At 39.1% G+C, this 19351-nt stretch overlaps 1 protein-coding gene across 1 annotated transcript; it reads right to left on the bottom strand.

Moving 5' to 3' along the window:
• Window positions 1–510: 510 nt before the first annotated feature.
• Window positions 511–18815, bottom strand: rasef (RAS and EF-hand domain containing). The gene is made up of 18 exons (XM_008418440.3): window positions 18095–18815; window positions 16523–16852; window positions 11927–12073; window positions 11736–11826; window positions 9105–9200; window positions 7981–8058; window positions 7756–7871; window positions 6012–6080; window positions 5858–5924; window positions 5604–5692; window positions 4662–4929; window positions 4311–4451; window positions 3417–3567; window positions 3234–3315; window positions 3026–3140; window positions 2542–2649; window positions 1929–2005; window positions 511–1729 (listed from the first exon to the last, which is right to left on the bottom strand). Exons 1-18 carry the CDS (start codon window positions 18427–18429, stop codon window positions 1630–1632), a joined length of 2460 nt encoding a protein of 819 aa, XP_008416662.2. The 5' UTR covers window positions 18430–18815; the 3' UTR covers window positions 511–1629.
• Between the last annotated feature and the right edge of the window lie 536 nt (window positions 18816–19351).

Raw genomic sequence — 19351 nt, 5'->3', positions numbered from 1 at the left:
ACTGCTTGGTTTTCTGTACTTTCAGCCATTTCTCAAATTAGATTCTCTCACGTGTCTCAGCCTTCTGGTTTCCACTTAGTTAATTATCAAACATACTTTGTCATATACATTAGTCACTCTGGCTTATTCTTTTTTTTTTTTTTTATCTTGATCTTGTTTTTATGTTTTGTTGTCTCCAGTTCTTGGTTGTCAGCAATATTTTTTCAATTTTCTTCACATATTTGGGTTTCATAAGCTGTGCTTGGATTTCTTTTCTCCAAAACTCTTTCAACCTCATTTCTCTTTGCTGGTCACTATTCAGACCCTCCAGTCCAGACAACACTGACAGTTTAGTGTTTCTGTTTAATTTATAATCTATTATTTAAACATTAAGTAAATGTAAAATTGGAACAGCTTTAAAAAAAAGTCCCCCATCTTGAGACTATTGGTGTTTTAGATATTTCACACTCACAGGCTTTTTACTCAAAATCACACCTTTGTTGCCCTTTTTTTCATAGAAAACCGAAAGAATGCAATAATTCCTTTATTGAATTAAAATTGTTCTTAAAATAACAGTCTATACACTGTTCTACTCTCTTATTTATTTATTATGTAGATAACATCTTGAACTTAATAGCATTTGTGAGCTGAAATAAACAAGTAGAAACTTTATAACAACAAAAATGTAACACTGCTTGGTATTATTTAGAAACTGGGTTGGGACATTGCACCTGAAACCATCGTGGACATTTACTGCTTAAATCTGTCTCAGTTCTCGTCATCAATACTCTTTGTATCTTTTTCCACCAGTACAAATGCGACACATAAACCGACTGATTGCACCTCTTACGTTATTTTCACATCACTTCATTAGGCAACACTTTATTTGAAGAGGTGTGCATAAGACTGACATGACACTGTCATAAACATGACATAACATCTGTCATGAACATGAACGAGTCCTTATGAATGTCTATGACTGTTGTCATGATGTGTCTTTCAGTAATGACACTTTTAATGCAAAGTTGCTTTAAAAGTTGGATTAAAAGTCCATTAAAAGTACCAACTTTGCATGATTTTGTAAATAATGACAATTTAATGCAACGTTGGCTCTTTTAATGGACTTTCAATGCAACTTTTAAAGTAACTTTGCATTAAAAGTGTCATTATTTACTGAATAAGACTTCATGAGTCATAAAGACTCCTTCATGTTCATGACAGGTGTTATGTCATGTTTATGACAGGTGTTATGTCAGTCTTATTCACACCCCGTCAAATAAAGTGTTAGCCTTCATTATATTAACTTCCTCTAACTTTACTTTCCCAGTTTTAGTATCATGATTCATTTTTCTCTAAGAAAAATGTTTGGATGGCAAACAATTCATAAATACATCCTGTAAAGTATCGATAAAAGCACAAAAACCAATGAAATTATCTTTCACAAAGTAAAAGTCGGCAATAACTCAAACTTCCTGAAGCGGCTTTCTTATCGCTCTTCTTTTTGCCACTTTGTTTATAAATAAAACAGTTCTGGTTGTTGATTTTTTTTTCTCCAACAATTATTTCTTTGTGTTGCTGTTTTGTTAAATTTCTGCTCCTGGTATTCTTCACATTAAGGCAGACGAGGAGGTGCAGCTCTGGAGAATTAGATCAGGTGCAGCAGGAGAGCTTCGGTTTATTCTTGGGAGCATTTAAACTGGTCAGCGACTGATTGTGTTTCTCCTCAAAGGTGTCCTGCTTTATTACCAACCTGCCAGATGCAAAAAAAAAAAAAAGAAAAAGACATTTACAAGTTTCCACATCTAAAAGAGCCTCTAGTGACATTGATCAGTCATTCAATTAACAGCAATCTGTTGCATTTTAAGTTTTAGGCCTTCAAAACATATATAGATTAGGGAGGACATAAATTAATTCAACTAAACCTGGATAAGAAACAGGCAGCGCCTCACCTGGCCAGGTGCAGCACAGCCTCCAGGATGTTGGAGCCATCTTTGGCGCTGGTTTCACAGAACAGAGTGCTGTATGTCTGGTGGACGGAGGCAGAAATACGATTTACTATGAAGTATTTGTTTCTATTTACTTTTAGTCTGAACACTGAATAGAAAAAGGATTAGAATATAGATTAAAAAAAGATTGTATTAATTAGATAACTCGTTACCACCCCATAAAGCATTATTCCTGATATGTTTATCTGGACCTAAGTGAAAAAACCTAACAGAAAGGTTTCTGCATCAACTTTCTGCACATTCCCACTGGCATTTTGAGGATTTGTCTCAGGTAAAAGGCTCCAAGTTTTTGAGGTCAGAAAACCCCTTTGCCATCCCCCTAATCTTTAGCTTCCTCCACAGATTCTCTAACCAATTTAAGTCGGGATTCTGGCTGAATCTTTCCAAAATGTTGAGATTAAATAGTTTTGGGCTTAACTGTAATACATGCATATTGTGATAAATACAAATGTATCAACAGACAAATAAATGAATGCATTCAAAAGTAAAAGTAAAACCTAGTTCACTGAGATTTGTCACAGGTTGAGTGTAATAAAACACTTTTGTTTGTATCTACCATTGCAAGCTTTTGCCCATAGCTGGTAGGAACAGATTTATCTCCATCTTGCCGAAGATCGCACTTGTTACCCACAAGCATGATGGGAATATCATCATGGGACACATCCTGGGAAAGAAATAACAATTGATGTCATGGTGTAGATCATGAAAATTTAGAAAAGGTGTTGTAGGCTTGTTGAGATTTCAACACAGTGCAACACTGAATGGACACATTTCTATTTTCTTTTCACCGACATCACACCACCAGCAAAGACCAGCATGCAAAACTCAAAGTTCACAGGACAGAAAAACACACAAATACATGCCGTCCATCAAAAACTTACACATCGGCTGCAAATAGGACGAGAGAAACGTGTAGGACCATTTAGTTTTTCATTTAAATGAATTTATTGCACACATTAGCTGAAGGATTAAACAAGTTTTGTGAGTTGGCTCAATGTGAAAATGTCTGGAAAGAGCAGCAAAGCAAACCACTGTGTTACCTCAATCATGTCCACCCAGTCTCTAACATTCAGGAAGGTTTTCTCACAGTTGACGTCGTACAACAGTAACACACCATCTGCACGCCTGAAGTAGGACTTGGCGATACTGCGAAACCTGTGAGGACAGCAGAAGAAGAGATGAGGTTCACAAAAACATGAGAAGAAAAAACTTTTTCAATTACAATATAATCTCTTTCTTTTCACTCACCTCTCCTGCCCTGCAGTGTCCCATAGTTGTAATAAAACTGGCTCTCCATCCACAATGAGTGTCTTCATCTGAAAGTCCACGCCTGAGACCACAGAAAACAAAAAACAACTGAAAATCAAGGTGTCCTGGTTCTAATACAATACTTATCAGCACCCAGAGCAGGTTTTAGTTTCTCCAGCTCACCCAGAGTGGTGCTGGAGTTCAGTTTAAATTCGTTCTTGCAGAGTCGAAGCAGGAAGCTAGATTTTCCCACAGCCACGTCTCCGGCTAAGACGATCCTGTAGGCCTTCTCTGAAGTCATGTAGCCGAGGTCAGCGCTTTCTTTGTCGTCGTTCTGCAGAGAAAGAGGAGCAGAGCAAACATCAGAGTAACCATCAGGGAGCCAATCAGCTCGGGTCATCCATCCAACTACCCACTGTCCTTTACTCCTCTACTGACAGGGAAGCGTGTGCAGGAAGGAAACCCAGACATCTTGTCTGACCAGTGACACTTGACCCTGCTTTTTTTAAGGATTTTTTTTTGGCTCTAGATTTCTTTCTATGACAGTTAGTAGGCAGGAAAGCAGGTTGCGAGAGAGGGGGGAGACGTTCATCAAAGGTCAACAGGTTAGGACTCGAAGTTGTCACAGCCGGGTCCATGGGTCGCCGCTGCGCCTTCCCTGCTCTTTTTGAGGGAATTTCAGGCGTTTAATAGTGTTTGTCTTAACATACTTACTGATCAGACCATTCAGACTGTATGCAACATGTGGTTGGAGTAACACAAAACTACATAAAAAAAGCAAATAAGCTCAGCACCCATATCCCATATAATGCAGTTTGGCAGATAAAAATCTGAATTTCAACAATTATCAAAAAGCAAGAAAAATGCATCTTTTAGACCCTAAGTGATATTTTTTCCAGATTTTTAAGGAACAGTACAACTTTCAATGTTTATTTCTGTGGCAAAAACTCTAAAAAACACTTTAATTTGAAACTTACAAATGTTTAGAGAATTATAATGCATTATAAAGTATTGCTACATTTCTCATGGATAAGTTACTTGAAATAGCAGTTTCTAGCTTCTGTGTCTCTCCCTCACCTGAGCGCTGATGGCGCTGATGGTTTTCTTTGTTGTCGGGGCGGGAGGCGTAACAGCACCAAGCGAGTCAGTGGGCTTCCAATCCAAAACCGAGCTGCAGTCCGACCCAATCGCCGACTCTCCGTCCTGAGTCTCTGCTGGCTGTGACAGAAACGCGCAAACCGAGCAATTTAACAGTAAAATTAAAATATGCAAACGTTGAATAAAAGTCTAGCGTTTAATTCAGGTTTTTGGAACCTAAATTAAGAAAGTAGAGTGTACTTTCTTGAACATATATTCATGTAGTGCTTGACTTTAATGGCAAGAAGTTTGTACAGAACCATATATAAGAGTTAACCTCTATTATCTGACCTCTGTGTCAGAGCTTTCACCCAGTATGCTGTCCTTCTTCTCTTCCTCTTCACCATCTTGCCCCTGGACCTCCGGCTCCCAGTCGTAGCCGCCATGTGAGCCTCTGAGCGTGGACATGCCGCTGTCCACGTAGATCTCAGGCAGGTTGTCCTCCTCGCACTCGCTGCTGTGCCTGCGCCTCAGCCCAGGGTCACAGATGGCCAGTGCCAGAGTGTCACAGCTGGGCCGACGCGTGTACAGGGGGAAATCATCCAAACGCTGGCCAAGCCTGAGAAAACCCACGTTAAATCAAAAGTACTCATTTACTTTGGTGACAGGAGTTTGGATAAGTTGGAATTACATGTGGAGTTCCTCTAGGGTCCATCCTGGACCCGCTCCTGTTGTCAAGTCATGACCTGCTCTGAAGGTCACTTTGTTTTATATCACACTTATTTTATTTTGCTGCTTTAATCATAACATACATATGTTATAGCGATGACCCGGCTGTGTAATTAAATCTGACTTTTTCTCATCACCATAACTTCCTTCCTAATCTTAATTAATTTTTTTAATAAATATTATTTTACCTTCCGTTTTAACATCAATGTTCAGCAGCACCACAGCCTACAGGCTACATAACTCATTCTAATGTCCATCTCTGCTTTACAAAAACAAAACAGCAGAATTATTTTATTCAGTGTGATTAGAGAGCTGAAGTGGACAGCCATATTTCCTTCACTGACATTCACAGAACATGCAAATAAATCCGGTAAAAAAAGTCTGTTGCCACCTGATAGGATGGAGGAGAAAAACCTTCCTGGAGCTCACATAGTACTTTAAATAAAAGTGTCATAACATATCTAAGCCCACACGTTAATTTTTTGACTTTGAACAGCGAATCTACAGATGATGAAAACAGCATGTAGATCAGTCTGCAGATAACCTCTGAGTATTTTATTTTACCTGTCTAATAAAGCATGTGGCGATGGGTAGCAGATGCTTCTACTCCTGTTTCTGTTCTTGATGTCTCCTGGGGATCCACCGTTACCAGACTGTAACACAAAAACAACACAATTTAATGGAAGATCTATGTAAAAAGCTAATTTCACTTTAAATTTGAAATAAAGTGAAATTCAATGGCATGCTGTTGACTACAAATTGTCGGAATCACATCAAGTTCACGGGGGGAAAACGGGAGGCATTTTCAGCATCTTTACCCTGGTGATTTTCTCCAGAGTCGATCTCAGGCCGTCGTTACTGTCATGGAGCTTCCTATTGGCTGTCCTGTCCGTTCAGAGAAAAATAAAATAAAAATTCAAGGCTGCACGTTTTACGTTCCTGCCTTTATGTTACTTTTAATGTCAGACTTACTGCAGAATCTCAATCTGACTCTCCAGGATGTCTCGCTCGTCTGCGAAGTGTTTTATGAGCTCCTCGTCTCTGCAGCAAAACACAAGACGCAAACAAGGTCTAAAAATCCCTCGGTCTCAACACACCATGTTAAATATCAAACTTAAATATCAAACTTTAAAAAAAGCATTTGTGCAATATATATATATATATATATATATATATATATATATATATATATATATATATAGCAGTGAAATCCCCAAGCCGCAATAAAAGGTTTGATGCAATTTCTGAGTAACAGCTGTAAGATAAAGAAGCGACTGTGTGAGGATGATGAGCAGATCCATGAAGGCAAAGTAGTGTTTGTCTGCCAGTGACTTTGTTTCATCTGTTGCTAGGCAACCCTTCTGAGAAAGTTGTTGTGTGTGCAGAGTCACTCCAGGATATCCTGTTTCGGCTCTGACAAAACAAAACCTCCTGAGGCCAAACCAGCATCACTCTGCAGGTCGAGTTGGGCCCTCAGCTCCCAGGCTCCGTGCTTCTGTTCACACGGGTCCGTTTGATTACAGAAACTCCAGGTCGTTTACAGGCTTTTGCAGATCATGAAAGAATCAGGGCACCCCAGGAAATAGACAGTATTTTTTTTTAAGAATGTTGATGTCTGAACTCATTTCTAATTTCTGAAAGATAGGAAGTAATTTTATTGAATTAAATACAGATGTTCTTGTTTAGTGCAATAAACAATATGTCAACAAAAAAAATCAGTTTTTAACGAAATTCAGCTGATCGATCCTTCCCCGTTCGCCCTATCTGAACATTTATTGAGGGCTGGATGGGAGATTTTTTAACTTGTAACAGTTAAAGTGGTTGTGTTGTTATGCTTTCATCAATAGATATTATTGAATTTAACAAACAGTTAGTGGAGCGAAGTAAAAATTATTCAAGACTTGACAGAAAAATTCTGCAGGATTTCGAGCTCCATTTTTACCAGCTTTCGTGTCGTGAGGTTTGTGACGACTCAAGTGTTTTTGCTGGGCGACAGGAAATATGCCGAGGTAGAGCTACACTGTCCGGTTTCCTGGCTGCTCATTTTCAGTCTTTGCTGTTGACTCCAAAGGAGGGTGCAGCCCATGACTTTGGACACGCTGTAATTTGTGTGCAATGAAAAGACTAATTTAAAGCTCTTTTGAGACGTCCATGAGTTTCATAAAAGAGTCATGAACACAAATACGATCTTCTTTCTGATGGGTTGCCAAGGCTCTTTGTACATCGCCATGGTTTTCACTCTCACTTCAGCAGGAGTGAAGAGAGAGACACTTAGGTCCAACGACCTAAGTAACAGGTTTTATTACATGAGGCAGCCATCCTAATTTATTACTCTCTCAGAAGAAACAACCTTTTTCTTATTTTATTTCACAGAAAACGTCAAAGTTTTCCACATGACTGTTGTTTTGCTTTGGTTACAGAACAAGGAACAGAATACAGGAAATCCTGCTCTGGATTCCATTTCTATATTTTGATGTAATAACAGCACTGAATTGAAAAAAAACCCCAACTAAAATAAACACCACATAGATAAGGAAAAGGATTAGGGCCACTGGGAAAAAAAACAAAAAACAGTTCTGACTTTAATTCCAGAATTCTGACTTTAATCTCAGAATTCTGAGATTAAAGTCAGAACTGTTTTTTTTTTTTTTCCAGTGGCCCTAATCCTCTTCCGTACATAGAAGCATAAAACTATGTCAAATGATGTTTCTTTTACCGTTCTGAGTTCATGCTTTGATCAGTTAACTCTGTCTTTAATCCGTCCAGCTCACTCTGCAGACAGGCAACTTTGGTCTGAGACTTCAGAAGCTCTTGTTTTGATTTTTGGTTTTCCTAAAGAAGAAAAAAAAACAAAAAACAAAAATAAATTGGCAGAAGATCAGAAAAAAAAGAGCAAAACAAACATTGCGTCATGAATGAACCAAAGTGTGTTTGGTCTCACCAGTGTCAACTCATTGATCTTCTTCTTTAAAGCTGGGCTCTCATCTTTCACTGTGATGTTCTTGTACTTCTGCTCTATCTGTCAAAGGTCAAAGATGTCGGATTATTTGTCCTTGCAGTTTGTATATTTTACTATAAGCAACTGTAAAGTCCCAGCTTGGTCTTAGTTTGACTTTTTTCAATGTTGAAAATGAACATGTTTACTCACAAAGTTCATTTTCTTGGGAAGACAGTGTGACTGGTGGAACAAATTTTTAAGAGGCAGTTTTTGTTTTTGATCTTTTTTGGTCAAACTTTGACCCAGTTTCTATATGAAACATCTCGTTGTTCACACTTTAGGGCATAAACTTGCTCAAATATGCCGATTTAACATTTTGCATCAAGTTTAGTTTTTTCGAGTGGATTTATAATATGAATATTTTGCATAAATCCCCACTAACTTTTAGTGTGAATGCCCCTTTTCCACCACTTGCTGCTCTTGTATGATCCTAGTTAGACGTTTTCACATCCTTCTTTGCAGAATTTGTTGGTGTCTTAACACAGATCTAGTAAATGAGTATGGCCCATATTTTTCCAAGCAGCAAAAGAACCCCACAGCATTGTGCTGCCACCACAATGCTTGACTGATGATTAAGTGTCCTCAGGTTTTAAAGCCAAATTTTTGTGTTGTCCAACCTTATGAGCTTTTTCCCTGAAGGAATTTGGTTCATCCACAAATGTAAATTTTAGATGAGGATTTTGGGACAGGCTCTTCCTTCTTACTCTAGATTTTTTATGCATGATGGTGGAGTTAAACTAGCCTGACTGTGAAAGTGACACTGGTGTTCCAGCATACTTCAGTCTGCTGGCAGCTGCTTACGGGAAAGATCAGAGTCAGAGTCAGGAAACCGCCTAATTTAAATGAATTCATTTAGCAAAGAAGAGCAGTTAAATACTCAGTCGGGATTATGTCACACCAACTTGTTGTTGATTACAACAAAGAGTGGATCAAAACAAGATTCGATGACGCAAGTGACTTTTTTCAATCTCTGCTGTGTTTCAGTGTTTTTCCTGATTGGCGTAGTTGTTTCAGAAACACTCGACTTGCAGTGCTGATGTGTTACAGTAAGACAGAATCAAAAATACCATCTGCATCCTCTGGATTTTACACTGAAGCTCACAAACTTCAGTGTCGTAACTCCTCCGCAACTCACTGAGTGCAGCCTCTGTTTGCTTCTTCTCCTAGAGAAAACACACACACACACACATAAGATCCAAAATTACATTTGCCTTCAAAATCAGTTGTCTCTCTTTAAATATGAACCCTAAGCTATCACTGCACCACCGACGTAAAGTGACAGGAAGTTCAAGGAGTGATCAGACGCAGACTGTTTGCACATTTATCGCACTGTGGGAGAACACAGGTGAGCGCCCTCTGATTTTATGAGTTATTTTAGGACAAAACAAACAGCAGCTCCTTCGCTAGAGAACACTTACATAACACACCGGAACAGAGATAAGATGGCCACCAAGGCTCCCATTAACATCAGGGCCTCAAAATTAAATGTAGTCTTCTGAGAACTGATTTGTAAACTATTTGTACTTGAAACATTAGAGAATTAAACTGTAGTTGTCTGCCGGCGCAGCTTCTCGACCAACACTGATCAACTTTATGTTCAATAGGCAGCATTTCTTTTTAAGAAAATGCTCTTTCTTTATTTATTTAAAATGGATTCCAGTGAATAAAATCACGTGAAATTTAAAATCAAAAGCATATTATATTTATTAACTGCTCTCTTGTTGTGGTCTTACATGACTTTTCTCAAATACATTATGCAGAAAATGTTTATGAAACACAGTAGACTACATTTCTAAAAGCATAGAATTCCATTTGTTGTTTAAATGGAAACTTTAAATATAAACTAGCAGAATCAGTTTTAGTATTCTCATTTATTCAATGTATTTTTTTAGGGGTTTGTGAGACAGACCAACACAAAGTAATGTATAATTCCTAAAAACAACATTCTGAAAAGTGTGGCATGCATGTGAAATCCCAACTACCTTTCAGTGCAATTACAGCGGAAGGTGTTTAAGCCTCATGCTCAGTCACATACATTTTCAAGTCATGCCACAAGTTCTGTAATGGGTTTAGGTCTGGACTTTGATTAGGCCAAACCAAACGCATCACACTTTGACCTATCCTTTTAATTGGCAGTGTGAGTTCCCATGAAATCTGGGCGTCTTTCTGCCCTTCCCAATAAAAGCCGTCCCACTGCATGGTGAGTGATGTTCAGGTTCAGGCTGAGGTGTAGTTTCAGTTTTCTGTCATTCCACTTGTTTTCTGTATGAGGTTTTACCTCAAAGGCCTTCACAGGGCTGCTGTACTCACCCTTCAAATGAAGGACCTCTATTTAATAAACAAGCTGTTTCTAAAGCCTGTAACTTGCACTGGATTTTATTTGGAAGCCTCAGAGTGAGAAGTTGGATACAAATGAACGTCTGCCTTTGCATCGTTTTCAATTTAAAACCACATAATGTTTATGCTTCACAATTCTACACTAATTTTATCTGCTAAAATCCTAATAGACATGAAAGTTGATGGTTGCAACTTCACAAAATGTGACACAAATTCAAGGATGTGAATCCACTTTTTCAACATAGCAAAGAATAAAGAACTTAATCTGGTGCAGAGAAATGTCAAAATCAAAGGAAACATTTGGCCAACCATAAAATGGGACCTAAAAGATGATTCAAAGATACTGCAAAGTGAAATTTAGAGTATTTAGTCTTTTTTTTTTAAAAAAGTTTTCCTGTTTTCAGAACATCCTTCCTGTGCTACACTTTTTACTTTAGCTGCAGTAAAATCCATCCATCCATCCATTTTCTTGCACCCTTGTCCCTTAATGGGGTCGGGAGGGTTGCTGGTGCTCATCTCCAGCTAACGTTTCGGGTGAGAGGCGGGTTCACTCTGGACAGGTCGCCAGTCTGTCGCAGGGCAACACAGAGACACACAGGACACACAACCATGCACACACACACACTTACACCTACGGGCAATTTGGAGAGGCCAATTAACCTGACAGTCATGTTTTTGGACTGTGGGAAGAAACTGGAGAACCCGGAGAAAACCCACCATGCACAGGGAGAACATGCAAACTCCATGCAGAAAGACCGGGGCTGGGAATTGAACCCAGAACCTTCTTGCAGCAAGGCAACAGCTCTACCAACTGCGCCACTGTGCAGCCCTGCAGTAAAATCGGATATAATAAATTGTATGTGATGCTGAAGTCTCAGACTCACACCTGAAATCGCATTGCCTCTCACTCATCCAGATTTGAAGTGCTGGCTGTTATCTGGTACCACATTGATGGCGGCCCGCCGGCAGACAACACACACATTGTCGCTTTATCCTCACGCCACAAGTCTTATCGCCCCAAATATGTGCAGCCTTATCATTTCATACTGGAGGATAAACCATGCCCCAGCACCTCCATCTGCCTCCTAACTGGTTTTATATCCACAGAGTTGTGAAATCCGTCTGATCAGCAGGCGTGTCAGAGTTTGGATTGGTAATCTGATATACAGCTGTGCCTGTTTGTTTGACATGAGGGAAGAGCTGAACAAACGCAGCCTGCTTATCACGCTGCTTACACAAACTCCAGAGAAAGGAGCAGAAACAGCTCACAGCAACTACCCCGGCATGTCAAAACATGCTAATCTTCTGAATGCATTTGAAAGTTGCAGGTTGTCCATGTGTTAATTCAGGCCGTGCCCCACCTGCTCACGAGTTTTTCTCTCTGCAGCCTGAATCCGCTGGTCCATCTCCTCCTCCATCTCACTGAGCTGCATTGATGCTTGGTCCTGTGCTCTGGAAAAGAATCGGCTCGCTATGATTCACAGCCATCACAGGCTTATTCTGTGCTCCATCACGGGACCGTTTAACTTTGAGGTGTGCTTGTTTTGCTCACCTCTTGATGGCGAGAGCCAGGTTCTCCATCTCTGAGTTCTGCTGCTTGATCTCTTTGGTGAAGTTAATGATGACTTTCTCAAACTGAGGAATCAGTCTGGGCTCAGTCAGGCTGATGTTCTGGTACAACGTTGCTGCCTGTTCATGCCTGAAAAACAAAACAAAATAAAAAATCAGGTTACCAATCACTTTTTTTTTTTGGTTTGGTTGGTTGGTTGGCTTTAAGGGGGTGACAGAGACAGTTCAAATATGTAGCTAATTTTGAGTAAAACAACATTCGATCTTAAACTTTAAAGTATTTGTCTACAAAGGTCTGTTTGTTGATGCTTTGTGGTTGTTTCAAACATACAAAAATGCTTTTGTTATATGCAGCATACAGCATCATAAAGGTCTGTCAATTTCTCAGGATAAAAAATGTAATCTTTGTAGTAGTTTTTACTTTTGTAGGTTTTTTTTTTAACTTCGCAGAGCGCATAGTCACGTTGGGGAAACCTTACTGTGGACAGACCTTGAGTAAGTTGATAGAATAATAAACTCTCCTGCTTTATTTTGAGTAGAAATAACACATCTTACACCTTAAATTCTGAATATTGAGTTTAAATTACAGTTAACTTCTTTTTACTGTTAAGTCAAGCCTGTTTTAGAGAAAACATGGAAAGTTTACTGTTATTTTATTGAAGCCTTTGCCAAAAACTAACTTTTAATTATGCTGATTTACCTCTCACTCAAAATATGATGACACTTTTAGTAAAAACTCTACAAAAATATGTCAACTTGAACTAAAAATCTACCTTATAGCCACAACGTTGATCAAATGTATGTCGTTTTAGAAACATAACAACGAGATCAATTTTCTCTGACTCAGTAGGAAGGTGAAAGAATATCCTGTGAGTGCTCAGACTCTGTTTGTCCAGCGAAGAGGATGAGTGGCTATAATCCTCTGAAAACAGACAACGTTACATAAAACATTGTCTGATAGCCCCTTGTGACACACATCTTTCTGCAGCGTCACTACAGAGTCAAACAATGACAGAATACACACAAATAAATGAAAATGAAAAAAAAAACACAGGATCAGAAGTGCAAAGGTCAAACCTATAGAGATACAAACAGAGGTGGTTGCCAGGATGTCGTTTATAACATCAAAAGTTAGAGTTCACCTGAAGTCCAAAATGAAATGTTCAAATTGTTTGAACATTTTAACATTCCCCATGGGAAATAATATTCCAAGGAGCAGAATATAAATTCACGGCATGCCTCACAGATTTTTTTTTGTACTAGAATGCAAGTTGAAAAGTTGTAAAGTGACAAAATGTGAAAAAGTTTAATAAATGTCTGATGAAATTTAAGGTGGTTTATACATCCAAACCAATGAGGGCAGACAAGGCATTTTATGTGTTTTAATTAAAATAAATTGGGTTTGAGGAACAGCTACCTAATCTATCCAACTGTAAAAAGGATCCCCTAAGATTTTCTGAACAATATTTACACCTAAACATGCGAATCTTTGTAACCAGGTGTGAGAAAACACCAGAATCTCCTCAAAAGATCTTTTAGTTACCCCAACTTCAACTAAAATAAAATTCCCAGTTGGCAAATAACAGATTGTTTTTTTTGGAAACAAAACATTCTATCTTTGTTTGAAAAACAGATGTGAGGTATGAGCTCACTTGCAAATTATTGTCTCTCAGCTGACTAATGAACTAGAGATTGTGAGAACTTGAAGATAAATGAGTCCTTTTAGCTGAGACCACCACTGTGACAATCGATGTCCTGATGCCACAGCGCAGTAGCGCGAGGATCAGTCTCATGCAAGGCCCGAGGCCATACACACACACACACACACACACGCACACACACACACACACACACACACACACACACACACACACACACACACACACACACACACACACACACACACACACACACACACATTCACTGAAATGTCAACAAATTCACTCTTTTTTAGTCAACTTTCCTTCTTTAGCTTTAAATACGCTATATCTGGCTTAGACCTTCAAATTAGATTCATAGTGTTTAGAAATGCCCAAAATGTCTGTTACTATGTTTGGAAAAAAACGGTGAAACCTGGCAAGTCGTAACGCTACCCAAACTGTTACTGGGGGTGGCAGCATCATGCTGTGGGGTTGTTTTGCTTGAGGAGGAACCGGTGTACCTCATAAAATAGAATGCAGTATAAGAAAGGAGCATAATCTTAGCATAACAGTGAAGCAACAATTCAAAAATATCAAAAAGGAAGGTAACATTGGGCTCAAATGAGTCTTCCCAGTGGTTCATGACGCCAGATCAGTTTTAGAGCAAAGCAGTTCTGGCTCGAAGAACGGACCAAGAACCCAACAAAGTATTATTAAGTAAACCTTTAGAGTTGGAGAAAACTCTCAAAGTAATTCTCTTTTTCATTATTCTGACATTGAGCAAATAGAAGTCATTTTGACAATCTTTGCTGACAAAAACTAGAATAGTTTAGTCAAATTTAGTGCCACAGAGTAAGAAGAAATATTTGCTTGTTTAGACAGTTATGCAGCAGCCGAGCTTCAGTTTCAAAAGAGAAATAAATAGGACACAAAGTTGTTGGGTTGATGAAAGTAAGTAACTAAGTCACTTGGAAAACCTGAAACAAGAAAATAAACTCAGCCAAATGAATGGAACTGTGATCAAACATGTGCAAATCTTGTTATCGGGATCATTTTTGCCTGAGTTGAAGCTGAGCCAGAAGACTCCAAGTCCTGATTACTTTAGCCAGACTTGCAGTCAGCCTGTTTAGTGAAAAACTACCAAATTAAATTTGGCTGACGGTCAGTTTATAAGAAAATTAGAATATTACATAAAACCAAAGAAATGTAAGTTTAGTGGAAGAAAAATATGTCTTAGAAAAAGAAAGAACCGCAAGGACAACCACAACGTTGTGAGGACCGTGACCCATTCAGGAGAGTCACAGGTTCCAAGTGGATGAAGGGTCCAAAGTGAAGTTTTCTAATGAAATAAGCTGGGCTTCACCTCCATGCCACTCTGCATTGATGCAGTAACTCATGTATGATCTTTTAAGTTAAGAAAAATACATTTGTTAATGCATCTGTGTATTGGGGAATGATCTTCAGCCATTATTAGATGATAGGAAGTATTGGACAGATCACAGGACAATGCAGAGGCTCACAGGACCAACAGCTGTGTGTAGACCAATCAACCTAACATGGATATTTCTGGACTGTAGGAGGAAGCTGGAGTATCAGATGAAAACACATACATTCTTTGGGAGAACAAGGAAACTCCACGCAAAAAGGCACCAGACAGGAGTCGAACCCAGGACCTTTTTTGCAACAAGACATCAGTGAGAATCCGAATCAGCATAAAGGACAAGTTTGTTCACACTAGAGAGGGATGATTTCAGCATAAAGGAAAAGAGGGATGACCAGACATGTATAAACCTTCAGATGAGCTACACAGACGAAGCTCAAATGTTTAAAATGCGTTCAGTGAAACTGGAACCATGACTTTGTTCTTACGATAACAGTGAGACCGTAAACGCCCAATGAAAGCAGAATATTATTATTATTATTATTATTATTATTATTATTTAGATATCATATACTTGCTGTTTAATTTTAAATTTTATTTTCGAAGTAAATTGAGTTTATGCTAACGTGTTATTAAAAAATGTATTTTGACTTGGCATGAAATGGACAAAAATTGATACAAAACAAATTTAAACCACAAAATCTAAGAAGACAGACATAAACTGATGAGTAACTATTTAAAACATGTTTGACTAAGTGTAAGAAAATAGGTGCAACTCTTCAGTAAAACCACTTAAGAGAGAACAGATAGATTGCTGATGTAAAAAAAAATGTTGATCTTGTTGCTCAAACGAGCTACACAAATAAACTTGACTGATAGGCAATTAGCAATTATTAATATTGGCAACACATAACGAAAAGTGAATAAGGAGTTACTGTAAGAGATCGTTCACGTACTGATCCAAAAATCAATTTTTGGATTAGGCAGCCTACACTTTTTACTCCTTTCCGGTCTTATAAGAAATTACTAATAATTGATATATTATTAAGTTTATTAAGTGCTGCTCAATAATTGGTGCTTTAATTTTGTATTCATTATTTGTAGGGGGATATTTATGCTTTAAACATATTACAAACGCTACTGGAAGTTATATATATTTGGGGGCGTTTAAAAAAAAAATCTGAATAGTTGTCTATTTTTACATTGTGGCCCTTCCCAGACATTTACCACTCTTGAGTTTTAAGAATCGTGTAATAATTTTATTTTATTATATTATTTTTATATCTCTTACAAACTCACTACTTTCACTGCCCGAGGGGGAAAAAAACCCCGCAACCATCCACTTTTTTATTTTTTATTTTTTACAACATATGTACTTAAATGTTTGCAGTCGTATTTTTGCTTTCTTTATAATAAATAGTTCGCAGCAACGATAAAAGTGTCTGTGCTTTACGCACACTGCGCTCTCTGTTGAACAGCCTCCTATCTTTCTGGACATTTCCATATTTTAACGCATGCAGCCACCCGGACAGGTGCGCGCGCTCTCTCTCTCTCTCACCTCGGGATGAACTTGGCCTGCTCGCCCAGTCTCTTCTCGAAGGACTCCCAGGCGATGGACACTTGCCCTCCGTCGGACTCCATGTCCTCTCCGTAGCGGTCGTGGAAGCCGTGGATGAACTCCTGCAGGGTGACGGTTCCGTCCTGGTCCACGTCCAGCCGCTGGAAGATCCTGTCCGCCTCCACCGCTGACACCTGCAGCTCGGCGCAGATCGTGAGGAACTCGTTCCTCTCGATGCGCCCGGAGTTGTCGACGTCGTACGCGCGAAAGAGGGCGCGAAGCCTGTCCCTCTCGTCCGCGCTCATACCCTTGACGGAAGACTGCGGCTGGCTGAAGGGGAAGAGGAGGATGTTGCAGAAAAATTAGGATGACCACTGAGACGGGGAAGCCAAGAAATCCAAATAAAGTGGCAAGGGTCTGTTCCTCGGGATGACCGCAAAGCAAAAGGTTTAGCGTGTAGCCCGCAGTTTCGGAGCGCTTCTGCCAACTATTTTCATTCCTTTTTGCATCAATCAAATTTTGGGTCAAAGGTGAGTCAATTCAGAGTAAAGCGATATAAAAATCCATCCCAGCTGTCTCAAATGAAAACTGCTATCTAGGACTCAGGTAACGCGCCTGCCCTCAGTACCTGTGTCACGGTGTTTGCTCACTCCTCCCTCTGATCCTAACATGAAGGTGTAGGCTCTACGCAGAAGGAAAGTGGCTGCAATATCTTGTACTGAATGAACTTAGATGGCCAGTAAAAGTTATTCAAGTCAATTTTGGCCACTGTCATATTATACTTTCTCATATTTATAGGTAACCAAGCAGAGTGATGGGATAGAATCTCTCATATTATCTAATTGCTATGAGAACTAGCTCTTAACTTTGCTAAAAAGGAAAAATGTACGATATACTAAAGGCAGAAGTGCTCTTAACTACGGTAATTATTCAGTGCAAGTAACAATAGTTTAAGTTACAAAGTACATGATTCGTTATTATAAGATAAAATCTATTACTTGCTTATCATAATAATTATGAGATGCATATTCTTTTTGTAAGCACAACAAGGGTTTTTTGTTGTTATCTATATCTTTGGAAAGAATAAAAAAATGTGCACTCTTAACTACAAAAAAACTACAAAACAGTCAGGCTTTACAAAGCTCTCATTCAGTCCCACTTTGTGTGGTTGCAGCATGATGAAATGCAACATGTAACCACGATATTTGCTGATAACCTTATGCTGCAGCACAAGATAGAGGTTTAAAATTAGGTCAAAGCTTTGAACTCTCTTTGAGCATCCATTTCAAGGAGGACATAATGTTAAAAGGATGGTAGCAGCTTCAAAACCGAGTTTATACACAAAAACATGAATTAATATTTTGTAACTTTAACTAATCTGAACCTTATTTTTGCCTTTTTATCATTCCAGTGTTTTAATAATAAGTAATACGCATTGTAATCTGAAATGTGTTTTTCCTTCCATCATGCAGAGCAGCTCCATGTGAAAACCTGGAACAACTGTTTGCTTGTTTCTAACTAGATTTGACTGTAAATATAAACACCTTTACACAAACAAATCTGACAGCTCACCTGATCATGACCTGCTCTTTGTTGATTGAAAATTCTTCCACAGGTAAGTTCATGTCTTCTTTTTCTCCTTCTTCTTTTTCTCCTTCTTCCACTTGTTCCTTCTCATGTCGGTCTGTGAATCCACTCAGGAACTCCTCTAAGGTGACCGTGCCGTCGCCGTCGGCGTCCAGGCGGCTGAATATGCTCTCTGCTTCTTCAGTAGGAACCTGGAGCTCTTGGCAGATAGCAGAAAATTCGTTTTTTTCTATCCGTCCTGAGTTGTCCACGTCGTAGGTGTGAAAAAGTGACCTCAGGCGGCCCCGTTCCTCCTCGGCCGCTTTGTTTGTTGATGCCATAGTCGTGAGGCTTGACGTTTAACAGAGACTCGGGAGCCCAGAATGGATGAGGAAACCAATCAGAGACTGCTGGAGCTTTTTACTCTCCTGCAGAGCTCAGCTTGCCTCTCATGTTTGAAGACACTCACAGATCATGGGGAGAAGGACAGCCCCGTTAATAAAAGGCAGCAACTTCATACATAACGCTCTGTCAATCTGTTACCTCACTTTTAAATATCCCCCCCTCCTCCTTTGAATCCCTCTCTTTTTTTTCCATCTATTTATCATGATAAATGTCCTGATAAACCAATGACAGGATCCTTGAAGATGGTGTTGCAAATGCTGTTTAAAACCGTGGCTGTTGATAAAGAAGAAAAAATCCCATGAAGAGAAAATGAATCAGGACTTTCATCCAACTGAGGCGCCTTTTGATCCGGTTACCTATAGTTTTTAGACTCATGTTTTCAAGTTTGTCTGGAGTCACATCTGTTTTGAAACTATCATCATACAAAAGCAGTAAAAGTATATTTTCAATCTTTCAGCTTTGTTATGTTGAGCAAATTAAATTAAAGGTTTGTCATCAAAGATCTAGTTAGAGAGTGAAGCTGTGTCAAGGTGTGACGTGAGAATCCATCCATCCAGCCATTCAAGTCACGTCGTAGCACTGTGGGAGGAAGCTGGAGTAACCGGAGAGAACGGACCAATGCACAGGGAAAACATGCAAACACTAAGCAGAAAAACCTCAGGCTGGGATTTGAATCTCCCAGGAACTTCTAGCTATAACGCAACAGAGACATCATGCTGCCCTGATGCCATGATACCTCTGAAACAATGCCGCAAAAATCACTAAAGAATAAATCACATATATATGACAAAGATGGAGTTTATTGAGCTCATTGTAGTAGGTCATTTCACATGAGAGCTTTAGAAAAAAGCCCCCCTC

This window comes from Poecilia reticulata, chromosome 9 (assembly GCF_904066995.2).
Source record: "Poecilia reticulata chromosome 9, P_reticulata-male-v2, whole genome shotgun sequence".
Lineage (NCBI taxonomy): Eukaryota > Metazoa > Chordata > Actinopteri > Cyprinodontiformes > Poeciliidae > Poecilia > Poecilia reticulata.
The sequence above is the reverse complement of the archived record's forward strand: the minus strand, read 5'-3'. Positions and strand labels throughout refer to the sequence as shown.

Coding starts and splice junctions, on each gene's coding strand:
- rasef (XM_008418440.3), bottom strand. CDS start 18,429: ATGGCATCAACAAACAAAGCGGCCGAGGAGGAACGGGGCCGCCTGAGG. Junction 4,452..4,661: donor GTGAAAGCTCTGACACAGAG/GTCAGATAATAG, acceptor TTTCTGTCACAG/CCAGCAGAGACTCAGGACGG. Junction 2,006..2,541: donor ATGGGCAAAAGCTTGCAATG/GTAGATACAAAC, acceptor TCCGTCCACCAG/ACATACAGCACTCTGTTCTG.